The sequence below is a fragment of the Quercus lobata genome, chromosome 11 (assembly GCF_001633185.2).
Source record: "Quercus lobata isolate SW786 chromosome 11, ValleyOak3.0 Primary Assembly, whole genome shotgun sequence".
In the NCBI taxonomy this organism is placed as follows: domain Eukaryota; kingdom Viridiplantae; phylum Streptophyta; class Magnoliopsida; order Fagales; family Fagaceae; genus Quercus; species Quercus lobata.
In genome coordinates this window covers 47,278,025-47,298,873 of record NC_044914.1, presented here as the reverse complement: position 1 = coordinate 47,298,873, position 20,849 = coordinate 47,278,025, and the positions used below count along the sequence as shown (strand labels likewise).

General features: G+C 35.4%; 2 protein-coding genes across 6 annotated transcripts; both read left to right on the top strand.

The window, feature by feature from the left end:
* The first annotated feature begins 3,210 nt into the window (after positions 1–3,210).
* On the top strand, positions 3,211–6,249 carry LOC115969227 (HVA22-like protein i). Of its 5 annotated transcripts, none has more exons than XM_031088832.1 (6): positions 3,211–4,534; positions 4,974–5,063; positions 5,159–5,257; positions 5,346–5,394; positions 5,502–5,565; positions 5,662–6,249. In XM_031088832.1, the coding sequence occupies exons 3-6, from the start codon at positions 5,173–5,175 to the stop codon at positions 5,893–5,895; spliced, it is 432 nt and encodes a 143-aa protein (XP_030944692.1). In that variant the 5' UTR covers positions 3,211–4,534; positions 4,974–5,063; positions 5,159–5,172; the 3' UTR covers positions 5,896–6,249. The 5 variants fall into 5 exon arrangements, with proteins under 5 accessions (XP_030944692.1, XP_030944690.1, XP_030944689.1 ...); XM_031088830.1 differs by having other exon boundaries at positions 3,215–4,534; positions 5,338–5,391; positions 5,499–5,565; positions 5,662–6,215; XM_031088829.1 differs by having other exon boundaries at positions 3,217–4,437; positions 5,338–5,394; positions 5,662–6,215.
* A 1,256-nt stretch (positions 6,250–7,505) lies between these two features.
* LOC115969229 (putative HVA22-like protein g) lies at positions 7,506–20,257 on the top strand. Its single transcript, XM_031088834.1, has 4 exons — positions 7,506–7,604; positions 19,230–19,328; positions 19,416–19,472; positions 19,581–20,257. Exons 1-4 carry the CDS (start codon positions 7,576–7,578, stop codon positions 19,654–19,656), a joined length of 261 nt encoding a protein of 86 aa, XP_030944694.1. The 5' UTR covers positions 7,506–7,575; the 3' UTR covers positions 19,657–20,257.
* The last annotated feature ends 592 nt before the right edge of the window (positions 20,258–20,849 follow it).

Genomic DNA, 20,849 nt, shown 5'->3' with positions numbered 1-20,849 from the left:
CTCGAACCCTTTCCATAGCCAACAAAATGAAAGCAAATGGTGAGGACAAGGGAGATGTTGCTGTAGTTGAAAAGATTTTTGAGATCCATGACTCCAAAGTTTGATTATGTTGTGTGTTCCATTGAGGAGTCTAAGGATATAGACACCTTAACCATTGATGAGTTGCAAAGGCAGCTTGCTTGTGCATGAACAACGAATAAGTTCTCATGTGGAAGAAGAACACACTTTGAAGATTACTCATGGAGATCAACCTGGAGGAAGGGGTTGACGACGTGGAAGTTTCAGAGGAAGAGGAAGGGGACGAGGCAGACAAAGCTTTGACAAGGCCACAGTGGAGTGCTATTACTGTCATAAGCTTGGGCATTTTCAATGGGAATGTCCAAGCAAGGAGAAGGAAGCCAACTGTGTTCAGACTGAAGAAGAGATGTTACTGATGGCTTGTATTGATATGAATAAGGTCAATGGAGAAGATATGTGGTTCCTTGACTCGGGATGTAGCAATCATATGTGTGGAAAGAAGGAATACTTCTCGGATTTTGATGAAAGTTTCAGAGTTTCTGTGAAGCTGGGCAACAACTCAAGTATGGTTGTAATGGGAAAGGGCAATGTAAGGCTATAGATTAATGGAAGAGCACAGATTATCACAGGAGTATTTTATGTGCCGGAGCTGAAGAACAATTTACTAAGTATTGGGCAATTGCAAGAAAAAGGGCTTAACATTCTGTTTCAAGGTAAAAAGTGCAAAGTGTTTCATCTTGAGAAAGGCTTAATAATGGAGACGAAGATGGCTTCAAATCGGATGTTCATACTGCATGCTATATCTCAGCCTATAGCATCTACTTGTTTCAACACAATCACGGAAGATATGGTGCAACTTTGGCATCATAGATATGGACACTTGAGCTTTAAGGGCTTAAAGACTCTTCAGCAAAAGAAGATGGTGAATGGTTTACCACAGTTTAAGTCTCCCTCAAGGCTATGTAAGGCTTGTTTAGTTGGGAAGCAACAAAGGTTCTCATTTCCAAGGAAAAGCACCTGGAGAGCTTCACAAATTCTTCAACTGGTGCATGCTGATGTTTGTGGACCAATCAAGCCCATCTCAAATGGCAAGAAAAGGTATTTAATTACTTTCACTAATGACTTTAGTAGAAAAATATGGGTTTATTTTTTGATAGAAAAATCAGAAGCCTTAGCTGTTTTTATGAGTTTTAAGATACATGTTTAGAAGGAGACAAACTCGTTCATTAAAGTGTTACGTACTGATCGAGGAGGAGAGTTTACATCACAAGAGTTCATCAATTTTTGTGATGTAAATGGCATACGAAGACAATTGACAATTGCCTACACACCACAACAGAATGGAGTCACAGAATGGAAGAATAGAACTATTATGAATATGGTTCGCAGTATGATTTCTGAAAAGCAACTTCCAAAAAATTTCTGGCCTGAAGCAGTCAATTGGACAGTGCATGTCTTGAACCAAAGTCCAACAGTGGCAATGAAAAACAAGACACCAAAAGAAGCTTGGAGTGGAGTCAAGCCTTCAGTTGAGCATTTTCGAGTTTTTGGATGTGTCTCCCATGTTCATGTGGCTGATAGTAAAAGAACTAAGCTGGATGATAAGAGCTTAAGTTGTGTTCTATTGGGAGTTAGTGAGGAGTCCAAGGCTTATAGGCTCTATGATCCAGTTTCACAAAGAATTATAATAAGTAGGGATGTTGTATTCGAAGAAGACAAGAATTGGGATTGGGATAAGAAATATGAAGAATCCATTGTGTGTGACTTGGAATGGGGTGATCTTGAGGAGGAAGCAACTATGTTTGATGACAATGAAGAGGGGAGCGAATCTGAATTTGATCCTGAAGCTAATGTAGACGCAGCCGAAGAGAATTTTTCCTCATATTCCTTGACTGAAGAAAGCTCTCCTAGCTCAAATGAAGGGAGGAATAGGAGACCACCAATCTGGATGAAAGACTATGAAACAGGAGAAGGCATTTCTGAAGAAGAAAATGAAGCTCATTTGGCCATGTTTGCAACTACTGATCCTATTCACTTTGAAGATGCTGTGAAAAGTAGGAAATGGAGGAGAGCCATGGATTTAGAAATGGAAGCAATAAACAACAATGATACGTGGGTAATGACGGAGTTACCTAAGGGAGCAAAGAAGGTTGGAGTGAAATGGATTTATAAGACCAAGTTTGATGAAAATGGAGAAGTTGACAAATACAAGGCTAGGCTTGTAGCGAAGGGGTATACTCAGCAACATAGGGTAGACTATACTGAAGTATTTGCACCTGTGGCACGCATGGAGACAATTCAATTGGTGATAGCACTTGCAACTCAAAGAGGACGGACAGTTAGATGTGAAGTCTGCATTTTTACATGGTAAGCTGGATGAAGTGGTTTTTGTGGAGCAGCCTTGTGGTTATGTGCAAAAGGGAAATGAACAGAAGGTCTACAAGTTAAAGAAGCACTTTATGGGCTTAAGCAAGCACCACGTGCTTGGTACAGTCGTATAGGGGCCTATTTCATGAAAGAAGGCTTTGAGAAGTGTGACTACGAGCATAATTTGTTTATCAAGATAAGCAAAGAAGGTAGAGTATTAATTGTAAGTCTCTATGTTGATGATCTTATTTTTACTGGAAATGATGAATCAATGTTTACAAAGTTTAAAAATTCCATGAAGCATGAGTTTGACATGACAGATCTTGGTAAGATAAGGTATTTCCTTGGTCTTGAAGTCTTGCAAAGATCTAATGGTGTTTTTATCAGTAAAAAAAAAAAAAAATGCTTTGGAGGTGCTACAACGGTTTGGAATGGACAAAAGTAATTCTGTCCATAATCCTATTGTTCCTGGCTTTAAGCTTGTGAAGGATGAAGGTGCAGTTAAGGTGGACAAGACTTACTATAAACAGATTGTGGGTAGTCTCATGTATCTGACAGCTACTCAACCTGACATGATGTTTGTGGTGAGTCTTATTAGTAGATATATGGAGAATCCTACTGAGCTTCATTTACAGGTAACAAAAAGGGTGTTGAGATATTTGAAAGGGACAACTGGTTTTGGAATTTTCTATAAGAAGGGAGGAGATGATGAACTTGTTGCGTACACTGATAGTGATTATGCTGGAGATTTGGAGGACAGAAAGAGTACTTCAGGCTATGTTTTTTTATAGAGTTCAGGAGCAGTATCCTAATCATCAAGAAAACAACCAATAGTAAGTCTATCTACCATAGAGGCAGAGTTTATTGCTGCAGCTTCGTGTGCATGCCAGGCAGTATGGTTGAAGAGGGTGTTGGGAAAGCTGGATTAGAATCAAGGCAAGTCAACTATTATTCGTTGTGATAGTAGTTCTGCAATCAAACTTTCAAAGAACCCAGTAATGCATGGTCGTAGTAAGCATATAGATGTACGTTTCCATTTTCTTCGAGAGCTCACAAAGGCTGGTACAGTGGAGCTGGTGCATTGTGGGACACAAGAACAGTTGGCTGATGTGATGACTAAACCACTCAAGCTGGATGTTTTCTTAAACCTACGAAGGCTATTAGGAGTTTGTTCTGAGATGGATATAAACTACATGCTTGTAACATTCAGTTTAAGGGAGGAATTGTTGAGATTTGTTATTCTAGATGTTAGGTTGCTTTAGTGGTTTTGTTACCGCTGTCAATAATTCCCTATCGTTCGGGGAAGTTATTTGATTGATTTAGTCATTTTTAGGATCTGGTTAAACGTGGGCTGTTATTTTTCTTGTTTTTCGAGCTTTGCTTTGTAAGGCTATAAGTCTACTCTTCCATAAAACAGAGAGATTTCTCCCAAAATTTCCTTATTATTTTCATAAGCTTTTCTGATTCTTAACACCATGGCCCAGTACCTTGAACTCATCGCTCCGATCACCAGCACCACCACTATGGTGGTCTTCTCCATCTTCGAACCAACTCTCTCAACCTCAAAATCTCTCTCTAATCCTTGCTGAGAGGATCTGAACTTTCTCTCTATATCGCCGGCACCACCGTGGCCCGCACGCGCGTGATCTCCAACTCCCAAAGCCCCGTGTGGAACGCTTCAAGATCCCCCTTGCACACTCGGCCTTCGAAGTCGAATTCTACGTCAAAGACAACGACGTGTTCAGCGCCGATTTAATCGGCGTCGCCACCGTCTCCGCTCGCCGGATCCTCTCCGGCGAAACCATCAGTGAATGGCTGCCGATACTCAACTCACTCGGCAAGCCTCCGAAACTGGACGCATCGCTCCTACTCCAAATGAGGTTCACGAAATGCGAGGACAATCCGATATACCGGTGCGGCATCAAGACCGATCCGACCATTTCGGAGTCCGAAACTCCTACTTCCTGGTTCGGAAAGGCGGGTCGATCAAAGAAATTCAAAACCAAAATATTCACGGCGTTTCGGCTTTGGCAGCGTTTCGTTCCACGCCACGTATGATTTCAGCCTTGATCATTCATATGTCAAATTCGGTTTCTCCATTTCCTCATTTAATACAACTCTTCCATATTCTCAGACTCTCTCAAAACCTGTATGTTCTTTTTCCTTGTCCTCTCTATATGTTAATGCATTTATTTCATTACTAACACTTCTCTAGACTCTATAGGCATATACATTAATGTTGCGGAAACTAACCTTTTTACAACCAATTTCACAATTACTGTGTTGGTCGATTGTGAGGGATGGAAGAAAAATGATGGGTCCATGAATGTTAGTCATGTCCATCACTCACAGTTGATCAATTTAACAAATGTAACATTTGTCATGAAAAAAGTTGTGTATGTAGCTTTATTGTATATAGTAAAACATGACCTTGAATTTTATTTAGTGACACTATGTGCTACTTCTTCTGTCTATTATATTTAAATAACTTCATCTATTGTTCAAATGTTGAATTTTGGTTATAACTAGCAAATATCCGTTGTGACTTCCTCAAACTTATCAGGGACTTTTGTTTTCTCTCATTTCAGGTATAATTCATTTCATAAAGTTGACAAATAAATGCACCAATTGTTTTCGGGACTTAAAATGATGGGGTCATTTCTTTCAAGATCACTTTTGTATGTAACAAAAAGTGATATGGGAATTTCCCATTTACATCAGTTAATTGCTTTTTTGTTATACAGAAAGTTAAAATTCTAATTTGTATTTGCAGGCTTGTTTTTGGCTATGCTTATCCGGCTTATGAGTGTTTTAAAACTGTCGAGAAGAATAAGCCTGAGATTGAGCAACTTCTCTTTTGGTGCCAATACTGGTATGCATCTTCATGTTGTGTGAGTATGATGGTATCTTAGGATATAACTTATTTTAGTGCTAAAATGTGTCATTTTGTAGGATTATAGTTGCTATGCTTACGGTCTTTGAGAGAGTTGTGGATACTTTCATTTCGTGGTATGCAATTTTTGAACACAACACAAATAAGTTGATTTTTCATATAGTCCTGTTCTCTTTTGCATTTATTTTTGGATTCTTGACTTTCTTTTTTTTTTTTGGAGAAGGCTACCACTGTACAGTGAAGCAAAGTTGGCAATCTTTATATATCTTTGGCATCCTAAAACAAAGGCACGCATTTGACATCTTGAACTTGCAGAACTATTTTGTTTAATTAATTATGCATTCATAACAGTTTCTTTGACAATAATTTTTAATTGTTTCCAGGGAACATCATATGTTTATAATTCTTTCTTCCAGCCTTATGTGGCTAAACATGAAGGGGAAATTGATCACACCTTATTGGAGTTGAGAGTTAATGCTTGGGATATTGCAATTCTGTATTGGCAAAAGGCTGAGAATTTTGGCCAAACAAGGTTTTTTGAGATTCTGCAGTATGTTTCATCTCAGTCAGCAGCACGGCCTAAACCTGATAAGGTATCCATTGACAAGGAAAAGTAATATCTGCTCTAGGGATCAGAAGTCATTTGTTTAGTGCATTCTACACTGCATTATTCTGATGGTAATTGTTAAAATTGGGATAAGAATGTTGATTACTCGATCTTTTGCCTTAAGCTCATTATGCAGAAACTGTGTATACTTGATCCTTATACATCAATTTTTTTTTTTTTTTGGCCCTTTTATATGGTTTAATACTGAACCTAAGTAGTTGGAGTTAAGGCATTGTTGTCTTAGGCAAACTTTATTTGTTAAGACAAGGTAATGAGATTGTATTTAACTAAATTTAGAGAAATAACTGATAGAATATTTGTTTCATTGCACATCAGTCCATAGCCCATTTTGATATTTTATTTATATTCGGCATCAAGTTTTACCTTATCATAGAATATAATATGATACGATGAATTGAAGGCCTTCTACTCTATGCATGTACAAGACTCAAATTTTATAAAAGCAATTTTTGGCCAGAGTAATTCACAAAGTCCTCTTTGCTTTGATCTTATGTGTTGCTTCTGCACTACAGCTTCCTGCAAAAGCTTGGCATTGTTCAATCTCTTAAAATGGCTGAATGGTGACTAAAGTTAATTGCATTTAAAATGGATTTTAATATAGTAAATGTGTATAACCTTTGTCAAGGAATCTATAAGTTGACCATACACACAATATCATGTTGTGACTTGTGAGGCTTAGAGAATTTCCATATGTAAGTTTCTGTTGTCCCGCTATCAACCAGGGATCTTCTGCAGGTAAGCTTACTAGTTCCCAGGATTTACTCTAATTCAAGTGCTCTCATGTTGCAACACATGGCTTCCTCCTGTGTGGGTGAGACAGAGCCTTGAACAGAATTGGCTTCCTACAGTTATGGGGGAGACAGCCTAATATACAAAATATTTGGCTATTTGGCGTTTAGATGAAGATACAGGGAGAAAAAAAGCAACTTCACGAGTAAAAGAATGACTTGGACATTTAGGCCTGGAGGTGATAATTGTTGCTAGGTGGCTTCCTTGATGACTGCCATATATGATTCATTTTCCTTGGCGCCCACCGTTCAGTGTAAAGGAAGAAACATGAAGAATTGATTAGTTAACATTTATGAGAGGCGATCGTTAGTCTTTACTCTTCACTGCCTTGATCTCTCTTTGAGGATTGGATCTTCGTAGAGAAAAAATGCTTGCGAATTAAGGAAGTCATTTTTTACAGGCCTTTAAAATCAAGTTTACTGAATTGTGAAAGAGAGAGATAAGCAAAACGCGTATGAAGCGTTAAGAGTAATATATATAGGCTGCCAAGAGAAGTTTTTGGAGCAAGGAGTGCTAACTCCTAGAGGGATTTTGTTCACTCAATAAGTTAGGTGCAAATGAATATGGCTGACCCCAATAAGTTCACAGGACATTAAATGTAAACATGATTGTTTTTACAATTTCAAGAAATTGAGAATGTAAAGTTATAATGCTGAATGTGATATTTAGGAAAGACTAGAAAATGCTGTTAATTTAAGATTAAAGAAATGTATACCTGGATTATGTAGAAATATGAGAAAGTATTGAAAGAGGGAATTAAATTCTGTACAACTATTTCCATGATAGTGAAAAATTAGCACTCATTTAATATACATGAGAGGCATGGGTTACAAATGTGGACAAAGAAGCTATGCATTGAGGTTGAAGTACAACTACTGCAATGTTCTCCAGGTTACAAACACTATTGTGGTAAGATTTTGATTGGCAGCATTTGACAATGTAATCTACAATATGATTTATATCCTCGGTCATTTGTGAAGAGAGAGCCAAATCTTGAAATTTCTAGAAGATGTTTAATCTAGGGAAGCTTGCTCGAGTGGAACCCATTTTTGCTCAAGTGAAACAGTAAGGTTGCACGAGAGAACTTCATTCTTGCTTGAGCAAATTAATTGATCATACGGAAAGTTTGCTTGCATCTTGCTCAAGCGAGATAGTCAGATATTGCTTTTATAAAACATGACTTGGTGAGCAAGACGTGCGCAACTTTTTGAATATATCAAGGCACATCTTACTCAGTAGGTAGGCAAGCCATTCTAGAAAACTCTGCAGAGCCTCCTTGCTTCTAAAAATATCAAGTTGATTGAATATTTATTGGTTAAGTTATAATTGTGTCTAAATAAAATTTTTCGTGAGTTCATGTTCACTTAGTTAGATTTTACTATCCTCAGTGTGATCCACTAATCCTTGATCCCAGTGTCATGGATAAAGCTCATCCCCTTAATGCCTAGTCTTACTTTGATGGTAGTACATGTGCTTATTGTAAGGTTCACATAAGAACGTTCCTGCAATCTATAGATGAAAGGTATGATTGTTTGTTGAAGAGGGTTTGACTGAACCTTAAACCATTGTAGGTGAGTGGTCTAAGGATGATTGACGTGAAAGCAATTGGAATGGTAAAGGATTGAATGCTATATTTCATGTTTGTTTCACAAGAAGAGTTTGAAAAGATATTTATGTGTGAGAAAAGTAAAGAGGTTTGGGATATCTTGGAAAGAACATATGACAGAACTAAAACTGTGAAGAACTCAAAATTACAAATGTTAACATCTAGGTTAGAAGAAATTAGGATGAAGATTTTGTGAGTTCTACACCAAACTAAGTGACATAGTTAATTCAAGCTTTAACCAAGGAGAGTGAAACCCTGAGTCCAATATAGCTAGGAAAGTCATTAGATCTCTCCCTGCTAAGAGGTTCCATCCCAAAGTGGCTGTCATTGAGGAAGCGAGGATCTTGACACTGTTAAGACAGAAGAATTAGTTATAGCTCACTTTTAAACCTATGACTTCCTTCCCTCAGCCTAAGAAAAACAAGTCCATTACCTTAAAAACAGTCAGGGAAGAAGAAAATGATACCTCAAATGAATAGTGGTTGAATGATGAGGACCTAGACCTATGTGCTAAGAACTAAGAAGTTCAAAAAGTTTTTCAAACCCAGGAAAAAAACTAAAAAGAGCAACTAGCTACTTAGCCTTTTACTGCCTCCAGTGAGAGTTGTGAAGAAGCTAGTGAGGAGGAGGTTGATGATGAGGAAGGACTTTTGGTAGCCTATAATAATCTTTTCAAGGAATGTAATAGATAGAATAAAATCCCAAAGTTGTCCCTTAAGAGTTTGAATGAGATAGAGCATGAGAAGGAGGTCTTATTGGTTGAATTGGATGAAGCAAAGAGGTAGTTTGGAAATGACAAGGAAGAAAATGCCTCTATTTGAGAAAACTAAGAAATATGGTGAGAAAATTGAAAACTCTAAATCTCTGCTAAAGAAGTTCTCGAGTGAAAATTTGAATCAGTTGTTTTGTTCTCAAAAGACTAGCTATGATAAAAGTGGGTTAAGGAGGATACATTGGTGAGGGATTCTCTATCCCATCCATCTCACAGTCCCCCTCAGGGACTAAAGGAAGAATGTCCCTTCAAACCCTGTGTATAATTCAGTTTATCCTAAGTTGAATGAAAAGGGGTTTAACAAACCAAGTTAAAGCCCTAACCCAACAATTAAAATCAAAGGAAGATCACTTATGTTATGTCTTACGGTACATGGTCCACAGAAGGTCTTCGAAGTTTATGTATGATGCCTTGACAGTGGAGACTCTAGACACATGAATGGTGATAAATCCTTGTTCAAGACTGTATCAAATGATGGTACAGGAGACATTGCTTCCTTTGGTGAGGGTGGTAAATCACATGTCCTTGGCAAAGGAACTGTTGATGCTTCTGGTCTACTAGTCCTAAATGATGTGCTATGTATTGAGGGCCTTTAGTAATGAGCATCAATCAAATATATTATGAAGAGCTCATTGTACAATTCTGCTAAAAGGAAGGTTCTATTTATGATAAAAAGGAAAATATACCGTTGGTAAAAATATTATAAAAAATTAAGATATTATTACTTTTTTAGAACAAAATTGTTATTAATAACTACATATATACTAATAATTTAAATAATAAAAAATTGGGGGGGGGGGGGGGGGGGGACGCTGCCTCCTGCTGTCCAAGGGTGGCTCCGTCTGTGCACATAAAGGAAAGAAAAAGAAATTTTAACACAAAAACACACTACAAACTCAATTCCACAGCCATAATATTATGTATTAAGTTAATTGTAGATGCAAAAAGATTTTTCTTATTAAAAATATTCGTTTGAGGGGTTAAAAACATTAAGTACATCTGGACAAGAAATTTTGAAATGTGGATGAAATGATAAAGTATTTTACAAAATGTTTTTTTTTTTTTTTTTTGGGTGGGGAAGTCAAGAGAAAACTTTCGTTCAAATTGTAATGGGATAGCAGTACAGCAATCCAAATATCCATTAGGTACCAGAAGCATTAGGCATATCAGCATGATTAACTTACTTGAATAGCCTTAGAGACCGGTGCCTTCTTTAGCCGACAGATGTGCCACTTATTTCCCTTCCCGCCGTGTGAATTGGACCAAAGAAATTCCATCAAAAGCGCGTTCTCCTTTGATTCTCTATATTACTGTAATGATTATTAAATGTGGCCAAGATGACTATTGACATTGTAGTCATTCGTCTATATTTATATATATATTTAAAAATTGAAGCATAACATTTCTTATTGTTATTCTCTAATGGAGTCACATCATTACCATGTCACAAAGTTTTTATTTTCCTTTTTTTTTTGGGTTTTCACTTCACACATTCTCTTTAGGACAATACTTAGGTTAGGTACAGTACCTTAGATGCTATTTCTTAGGTTCTCCTCTTAAGATTTAGTCACATGGTTATTTAACTAAAAAATACACTTTCATCCCATGAGAAAAAACTCACATGGCAGAATCTTAAAAAAGAACCTAAGGAACAACACCTAAATACTGTACCTAAGTCTTACTCTTCTCTTTAATCAATTCCATTTTTTCTCTCTCAACTCGTCATCTTTCCATCAATCCTATTTTATACTATTAATGACATTCTCATTGAATCTAAATTGCCTTAAATTCAGCAATCACTTATTCTCTCTCTCTCTCTCTCTCTCTCTCTCTTCCATATTGAACAAATGAGAAATTATTAGGTCTACCAAGAGAACTACTAATGTGGTCCTCCCAACTAATGAGATAATATCATTTATGTAAATGTGTGAGTGAACTTCCTACTTAGCACAAAGAATAAAAAATAAAAATTATCAAGTGATGTCACATTTGCTTAAATAATAGCATTTTATTAGTTGGGAGGTTAAGGAGGACCACGTCAGCAGTCCTCTTGGTAGACATAATAATTTCTCCAAGCAAACGGCTTCTTTCCCCATCAAAACATTCAATTGCCTCCACTTGGATTTAAAACCCATTGAATTACAACTACAATTGGAATTGATTTCTTTCCACCCCAAAAGTCACCAAATTACAATTACAATTGGAAAGTCGATTTGAGGTCAGTTTTTTTTTTTTTTTCTTCCCTTGGACTTTTTGGATTTTTTGCGGCAATTTTTATGGATTGTACTGGATTTTCTTTTTCGGGGTTGTAAATTCCATGTTTCTTTTTTCATTTTTCCAATTTTTAATTGATAGTCTATTTCTTTGTATTTATGTTTACAACTTTTCTTTACATTTGCGTTTTACCCATTAAAATTTTTTGTGTCTAAAGAATTGGAATGTGTTTTATTGATTTAGTACATGATCATTTGCCTCCCATTTGTTTATTTTATTTTCTGAATGGCTTTGTAATTTCTTTTAATCTTATCTAAATCTATACTCATTTTTAACTTTTAGATTAACTTAGAAGATGAAACAAAATGTTACGATTGATAGGTTTATATGATTATTTTCATTAATTTTTTGACAAATTACAATGTAAAGGTTTGTGCTGGATTTTCATTTCCAAGATTGTAAATACCATGTTTCTTTTCTTTTCTTTTCTTTTTCAATTTTCAATTGATAGTCTATTTCTTTGTATCCATGTTTACAATTTTTCTTTATACAATTGCATTTTGCCCATTAAAATAGTACTTTAAAAAATTATTAAATGCATACTATAAATTTCACTATTATAATAATTCTTAAATAATATCTACTTAAATATTCACTATTAGATCTTTTAGGTACGCAATCAATTTTTTTCTCCTAAATGGGTATAATTTTCCTCTTAAATTATTCCTAGGAGGCATTTTTTTTTTTAGTAACTAAAAAGTCATTTTTTTGGGGAGGGGAAGGGGGAGTAACCTAAAAGCCAAGAGTTAAAAAATTAATTTCTATATACAATTTCCCTTTGGGAAATTATTGTGTACTCCCGGAGTACCATAAATACGTACTCCCTCCTCTCACATGAATGGTGGGTCCCACTAATTAAATTTATGGTGGGACCCACCATTCATGTGAGAGGAGGGAGTACGCATTTATGGTACTCCGGGAGTACCTAATAATTCTCCTTTCCCTTCTGATATAATTAGGGGAAAAAAGTTGTTCCCTACCTATATATTTCTTCTATCTAATTGAAAAAAAAAAAATTTATAAAATTCTCATTTATGAAGGAAATTATTTTTTCCGATAAAAATTTTTGGAAAAAAAATGAATATAGAAAGTCTTAAATATTTCATAAACCTATATGGGAGCCCAAAAGTCATCTATTCAAACTTACTATTATAGTATTATGTTACCACCTTGGATTTGATGAGTTTTTTTTTTCTTTTTTTTATATATATATATATATATATATATATATATATATATATATATATATATAGACACACACTCCATCATCATCATCATCACATTAACTATGCAACTTGCCACTTATAAATACATTTTTGAATTACCAAAACATACACAGCCTCTTCCTCTTCCCCAACATTTCCCCTCCCTATTTATATATCATATAAATAAATATATATATTTTTTCCTTCCCCTACATATATATATATATATATATATTTATATGTGTTCTCTTTTAATCTCTCTTAAAACCAATAAGCATAGTATTTGTGATATATATATATATATATATATATATTTTAATTATCACTACATGTTTGTTTTTGATATCTACTATCAAAGGTACCCCTCAATCTCTCTCTCTCTCTCTCTCTCTCTCTCTCTCTCTCATTTCGATTTCTCTATAATCTTGATGTTCTATTTGCTAAAATTTAGAAATTGTGTTTGGCTTCATCTTGTTAGGTTCTTTTTTCATGATCATTGGTTTATATGCTGAGAGTTGGGTTAAAGCTGAAGACTTGGGAGAGATCAAACAAGATACCGTTGCTATATGAATATTTTATAAAGCAAGAGTATTAATATATACAAAAAACAAATATGGACATATATAAACAATTATACCATGAATACGTTTGCTTTCCACTACCCCCTTTTATGTTATTTATTGATTGACTAAGATCAACTACATATTTAGCTTCCTTAGTTTTTCACATTTTTTAAATTGTATGGAATGGAAAATAAGAAATTATTATATGTTTTGAGGAGAAATTTTTTTGTAATAGTTGATTCTTGTTGGAAAATTTAGACCCCAGTTGATAGAATTAACTAGTTTTAAACCCAAGTTGTTAATTAGATTTATTATGAATAAACCTTGTTAAAACATACTAACATCAATATCATGTCAAAATCATGCAATGAAAAAAAAAAAAGATATGATGACCCAAGAAAACCAATGAAACAAACTAGTTTCACAGTAAAAAACCTAGGGGGAAACCTTCCCGAAAAGCAGTCCACTATAGTAAGGAGAAGTTTCAGACCTAGTACAAAACCTTTGTCCCTAGACTCTACAATCCCCGTAAATGAACTTACAGCAGAAACCTTCTACCGCTTCAAAACCTCTGAACTCTTCAATATATGAACGCCACCCTTTTGATGCATGGATCCCAGTACGTGACTAACCAATGATACATGGCTCCCAGTACGTGACTAACACACCAACTTGAAGAAGATGTTGGTTGCAAAGTTCTTCACTTTATCAACAATGAAGATCAAGAAGCACTTCATTACAAAACTCTAAGGCGTAAAAGATGCAGTAACTTCTTTCAGAGAGAATAAGGCATCGGTCACCTTTTGCATATGTTCTCCTTGTATTCTCTTATGTGATGGCCTCTAAAATAAGTTTTATATAGGTCTAGGGTTGTGAGAAAAGAAACCCTACACATACATGTTAGCATGGGCTGAAAATCAAATCTGGAAATCTGAATTTCGTAAGGCTTAGTAATTCTCGATCGGTCGAGAAGGTGTCGAGGGGACAAGAGCTTTCTCGATCGATCCACCAGCTGTTGAGAAGCTATTGAGATTGCGATAAAAGTAGCTGAAGATCTCGATAGATAGCCTAGCTGTCGAGAGGTGTCGAGAGGTGTTAAGCAGCTATCGAGCTTTAAAAAATCAGCACTTCTTCACTTGTTTCTTGGACAGATTTGTATGGCTTCAATACTAGACTTGAAACAAGGTTTCTTGAAGTATTTAAACACATCCTAAATCAACCCAAATACAAGTAAAGTGCGTTTTGTCAAAGGATAAGCCAATTACATAAAATAGTGACATATGTTCCTAACAGGTGAATCACATATGTCCTAACAATTCTCATATATGAGTTTAGTGATGATCAAAATAAAAACTTTGCTTAATAGTTCTTATGTGATAAAATGGAAACAAAGTTTGGATAAATTGCTTATTAACTTTTCCAAAAATGCAAAATAATATTAGCTTTCATATGAAACCATCAAGATTCATTTTCATGTTCTAATAAAAATTATACTTTTCCATTTTTTAATTGTGTTGTGTTTTGATGTATATCTCACTTTATTATAATGTAATACAAAATATTTTGTCATATATAATAATTGAAAGTAAAATGCAACATGATTTCTTGCCAAAAAAAAAAAATATGTATATATATGTGGGGCTAGAGAATTTATGACCCCAGCTCACTTTACATTAGAGCTCAAGGCCCGAACCGAGGAGAGGCATTGCCGAGAACATACAATGAAAGTCCAAATGGCCTAGGGATATAGCCAAGGACGATTTTGTCCTCGGCATCCTAGAGCACTTTTAAAAGAAAGGGCGAGCACAGTGTAGGAGCGGCCCAAGTAAAAGGCTGCCAATACTGCAATTAAGTACTCTGCGCCTGACAGGTCCATGTTCTTCAGCTTTTACAACCACCCCCAACCACTTTGGATATGGGCTGAAAAGACAAGTACCAGCCCTAAAAAGCGAAACCTACACGTGGACGCATAAGAGAGGGGAAAGGCTAGTATAAAAGAAAGGGGAAGTAGCCAAGAAGAGGGGGGGGGACATATCGTCTCCCAAACCATTGAGCCCTAAAAAAGGAGAATAATAAGAACATGAAGCTCCTCGGACGAGGTCTAAGGACCGGAGCCACTCAGGTCGTGTTGGAAAAAAGTCTTGTTAGATATGCCAGGTTCACCCTCGTGCAAATTACTATGAAAATCATGACTAACTACCGTCCAGTGACCAAGGCCTAGCCTTTCAGCACACTCTCTACAAATTTATTGTTTGAGCCTTTAACGTTCGAATCCAACACACCAATTTGGGGTCATTACAAATTGAGTCTTTACAATATATATACACACACAAAAACAAAATCAAGATATAGACTTTTTTACTTACATATATATTATACGTATTACAGTGTAATTGCATTATTGTGAAATGAGTTTGGTACTATTGCTTATAAGTCTCAACTATTATTTTCATTCTTTACTTAACAAAAAAGAATATGACATCAAAATTATCTCGCACATTACGCAGGTCTGCGATTAGTATATTATATATAAAAGTAGAGATCTCATGTGGAAGTGCATGAGCTTTAGCTATGTGGCGCTCTAATATTGTATTTAGCCTTTTTTTTTAATCTCTTCTCATTAAGTTGTTTTTACTGTTACCTAAAAAAATCACGTTAACTTCTTTTTTATGATTATCTAAAAGATGGGCCGTTGTTGAAAATTAAATCAAACCTTATGAAAAAGCCCAAGCCCACTTATTCCCTTACATATTATGACCTAAGCATGATCCTTCCTATGTGTAGATGATAACCTAGACCTGAACAAGCTTCCCTTCAGACTACACATACTCTTCAACTTCTTTACAAACAACGATTTGTAGTTCAAATTCACTTATCCTATTTGACCAAACTAATGTTCCTACTCATTTTTCAAGTCTTAATTCAACCCTTTTGTTTAAACAAATAGAGTTGTATTATCAAAGAATATATATAATCACTCAAAAAAATAAAAATAAAAAGGAAATGTACAGTCTCACCTCTCTATTTTCTCTTCCTCTTCCAAAATCTCTCTCTCTCTCTCTCATTTTGAGTGTTATATTAGGATTCCCCAAATTGAAGATAATATTCAATCTCACCAATGGGCTACACATTGGAAGGATTGGCTACTAAGATAATGAGTACTTCTTTTGCTGTATTATAGGAGTAACTCTTAGGTACTCTCAGAGCACGATAAATAGTGCTCATTTATCTCACATTTATGGTAGGATCCACTCATTAAATTCATAGTGAAGTCAAGTGCCTAAGAATTTTACTATACTCCAAAAGTACCCAAGAATATTACTATACTCCAAGAGTATTTAAATTTTTCTGTGTTAAAGAAAAAGTCAAATGCTATGTGATATGGCATAGTCACCAATAGTTATATTGCATTCAATTATATTCATATTAAATTTTGAGTCGTCAATGATGTTGTGGTACTAGGTATGAAAACCAATTTGTTAACGATTTTTGATATGCTCCTACAACCAATTAAGAAATTCACAACAAGTTGGATCAAACTGTTTGTGCCTTCGAATTGTAGTTTTTTTTTTTTTTTTTTTTTTTTTTTTTTTTTTTTTTAACACAAATGCATGAAAGTGGTAAGTCCATCATAAGCATAAAGATTATCATAAGTTCAGATATTGATAAATAGGTAATAGATTCTAATATCATTTGTCCTTTTAGTAGATTCCAATAGCATTTGTCATTTCTGAAAATCTAAACAATTTATAGGATTCTAGCTACAAATATTTGGCATAAAATCTATGATGCAAAAATAATTTTGGTATCTTCCTGTTATAGTTATTGTTTCAGTTTGAGACCAATATATATATATATATATATATATATATATATATATTTTTGGAGAGAGTTTCAACCTATGGTGTCTGCTCCTGACGATAGCTCTTTATCATCAGACTAAGACACCAATCAGTTTTTGGTGTAGGCGGGGATTGAATCCTAGATCTCTTATACAACCATAAAAAACTTTACTAGTTGAGCTAACTGAAACCTACAAGACCAATATAATTTAATTATACTTTTTATGTAAAGTTTGAGACCAACATACTTTTAGGTAAAGTTTTCCGGTGCATCATACGTGTTTTCGACTAGTTACTAAAAAACAAAAGTCCATAATCATTAAAAAAAAAAAAAAATCAAGTTTATACTTGCGTTTTTGTATCAGCATCTTCAAAAAAAGTTAAACATTCACAAAAATCTGGAAAAAAAATTAAAAATTAAAAATTTGAATTTTTTTCCTTTTCAAACTGAAGGAAAAAACAAAGATATGAAAATTTTCCATTTCAACAAACCGAAGAATAAAATGATTGTCATCAAAAAATGAGCACACCAAACCGAAGCTTTGCACATTATTTTTGATAATTGGTTCACCCCGTATCAGATTAGATGCAGACCTTTTTCTTTCGACACAATAATTTAGCACCCAGCTTAAACTACAATAAAAATACTATCTTATTTACTTAAAATCTCTCTCTCTCTAAAAAAAAATTTATTTACTTAAAATCATATTTTGTCTCACTTTTTTTTATTTTTTGGTTAAAACCTATTTTTTCTCGCCTTTAAACAAATAAGCTAGCCAAAGGCTTGCCGATCAAAAAAGGATTTAAAAAAAAACTAATAGCCAAAGGCATGGTGATGATCTTATAGAAGTCGGCCTTATGAACAGCGGTGTCGGTGTGATTGAATAATATGATTGATGTGGCATTAAACCTGGGATGCACGGACGCGGCATCCAGCCCAGCGCACCCGCATCCGACGCGGCGGGACGCGGCGACGCGGGAGGGACGCCGCAGACCGCGCGTCTGTGCCGCGTCGTGCCGTGTCCCGCCATGTGGCAGCTCCCGAATCGGGTCGACACGGCTGAAATCGGCGCCAACGCGGCCCAAATCGGGCTGACTCGGTCCGTATCGGCCATATCGGTCAATATCGGCCGGCGACCGATATGGCCGATACGGCCGAAACAGGCCAGAATCTGCCGAAACAGACCGGAATCGGCCGAAATCGGCCGTGAAAATCGCCGGAGAGGCCGAAATTCTGACCTCAGATGCGTTTCTTGCCTTATTCTTTCTTTGTTTTGTGAATCAAGTATATTAATGTGTTTTTTAAGAATATTTTAATAGTAAAAATATATAGAAAATATAAATAAAAATATTTTTAATAATTTTTTAATCGCCGAGTCCCGCCGCTAGCGCCGCACCCGCACCCTACTTTTTCAAAAATTGCCGAGTCCCGCACCCGCACTCGCACCCGCATCCGAGTCCCGAAACGCACCCGTGCTTCATAGCATTAAACCACGGCAACCGAGTGGGAGTCCTGCGGTTAACTACAAAAACTGTCAAAAGGAAATTCAAAACCAGAGGCACTCTCTATTCGCGGCATTTCGTGCCACATTATGCTTCATCAAATGTCAATGCGGTTCCCATAAAAAAAAATCTCAATTCGGTTCACATTCTCAGACTCTCTCTAAACATGTATGCTCTTTTCCTCTGTCCTCTCTATATGTTAATGCATTTATTTCAAGTTTTACTAACACTTCTCTAGACTTTAGGCATACATTAATGTTAACCTTTTTTTTACAACCAATTTCACAATTATTTTGTTAGTTAGTTATGAGGGATGGAGAAAAAATGACAGGTCCCTGAATGTTAGTACTTAATTGTGTCCATCACTCATAGTTGATCAACTTAGCAATTATAAAATTTGTAGTGAAAGAAAAAGGAAAAAAAAAATGACTAGTGGGTCTTATTTTAATAACTTCATCTATTGTTCAAATGTTGAATTTTGCTTGTATATTTGGTAGTCGACTGATTTATCAACCTTTGATATTGGCCCATAATTAGGAAATACCTGTTGGTTCTTCCTCAAACTTATCAGGGACTTGTTTTTTCTCATTTCAGATAGAATTGATTTCATAAAGTTGAGAAATAAATGCACCAATTGTTATCGGGACTCAAAATGATGGGGTCATTTCTTTCTGTATGTAACAAAAGTGATATGGGAATTCCCCATTTTCATCAGTTAATTGCTTGTTTGTTATACAGGAAAGTTAACAACTCTAACTTGTATTTGCAGGCTTGTTTTTGGCTATACCTATCCGGCTTATGAGTGTTTTAAAACTTTGGAGAAGAATAAGCCAGAGATGGAGCAACTTCTTTTTTGGTGCCAATACTGGTATGTATTTTCATGTTGTGCTAGTATGATAGTATCTAGGGTACAACTTATTTTAGTGCTAAAATGTGTCATCTTCTAATTTTGTAGGATTATAGTTGCTATGCTTACTATCTTTGAGAGAATTGAAGATACTTTCATTTTATGGTATGCAATTTTTGAATGCAACACAAATAAGTTGATTTTTCGTATAGTCCTGTTCTCTTTTGAATTTATTTTTGGATTCTTGACTTTCTTTCTTTCTTTTTGGACAAGGCTACCACTGTATAGTGAAGCAAAGTTGGCAATCTTTATATATCTTTGGCATCCTAAAACAAAGGCACGCATTTGACATCCTGAACTTGTGGAACTATTTTGTTTAATTAACTTATACATTCGTAACAATTTCTTTGACATAATAATTTTTAATTGTTTCCAAGCAACATCATATGTTTATAATTCCTTCTTCCGGCCTTATGTGGCTAAACACGAAGCGGATATTGATCACACCTTATTAGAGTTGAGAGTTAAGGCTGGGGATCTTGCAATTCTGAATTGGCAAAAAGCTGTTAGTTTTAGCCAAACAAGGTTTTTTGAGATTCTGCAGTATGTTTCTTCTCAGTCAGCATCATGGCCTAAATCTGATGAGGTTTCCATTGACAAGGAAAAGTAATATCTGCTCTAGGGATCAGAAGTCATTTGTTTAGTGCATTCTACACTGTATTCTTCTGATGGTAATAGTTAAAATTGGGATAAGAATGTTGATTACTCATTCTTTGGCCATAAGCTCATTATGCAGAAACTATGTATACTTGATCCTTATACAACAATGTTTTTTATATGGTTTAGCACTGAACCTAAGTAGTTGGAGTTAAGGCATTGTTGTGTTAGGCAAACTTTATTTGTTAAGACAAGGTACTGAGATTGTATTTAACTAAATTTAGAGTAATAACTTAGAGAATATTTATTTCGTTGCACATCAGTCCATAGCCCATTTTGATACTTTATTTATATTTTGCATTAAGTTTTACCTTATCATAGAATATAATTGAAGGCCTTCTACTCTATGCATGTACAAGACTGAAATTTTAAGAAGCAATTTTTGACCATAGTAATTCAGAAAGTCCTCTTGGCTTTGATCTTATGTGTTGGTTCTGCACTACTACTTCCTGCAAATGCTTGTTTCTTGTTCAATCTCTTAAAATGGCCAAATGGTGACTAAAGTTAATTGCATTAAAAACGGTGCATTAAAAATGGATTTTGTTAGGTTCTAAAAACTTAGGTTTTTATGTGTTTAGAACTCTAATGTGTATTGTTGGCAAACCATGATCAAAACAATATGTTTAGTCGTGTTTAGACTTGCTCAAAGTTGGTTCGTTTATGTAAAGTTGGAATAAGCTGATGCAGGAACCATTTAAGCTTCTCGGCCTGGTTCGATCGATCGAAGTTTAGGCTCGATCAATCGAAAATCGGGTCAGAGGCGTTTTTCTGCAGAATTCCAACTCAGCCCTAGTTTGTTTAAAACGTTTAGGGTTTTCTAATTTG

Bases quoted from the DNA above. Each gene is read 5' to 3' on its own strand.
- LOC115969227 (XM_031088830.1), top strand. From the start codon at position 5,005: ATGCACCAATTGTTTTCGGGACTTAAAATGATGGGGTCATTTCTTTCA. The intron at 5,258-5,337 runs GTATGCATCTTC...GTCATTTTGTAG, and splicing joins CTCTTTTGGTGCCAATACTG to GATTATAGTTGCTATGCTTA. The intron at 5,392-5,498 runs GTGGTATGCAAT...TTTTTTTTGGAG, and splicing joins GTTGTGGATACTTTCATTTC to AAGGCTACCACTGTACAGTG.
- LOC115969229 (XM_031088834.1), top strand. From the start codon at position 7,576: ATGTTCTCCAGGTTACAAACACTATTGTG. The intron at 7,605-19,229 runs GTAAGATTTTGA...TTGTATTTGCAG, and splicing joins AGGTTACAAACACTATTGTG to GCTTGTTTTTGGCTATACCT. The intron at 19,329-19,415 runs GTATGTATTTTC...CTAATTTTGTAG, and splicing joins CTTTTTTGGTGCCAATACTG to GATTATAGTTGCTATGCTTA.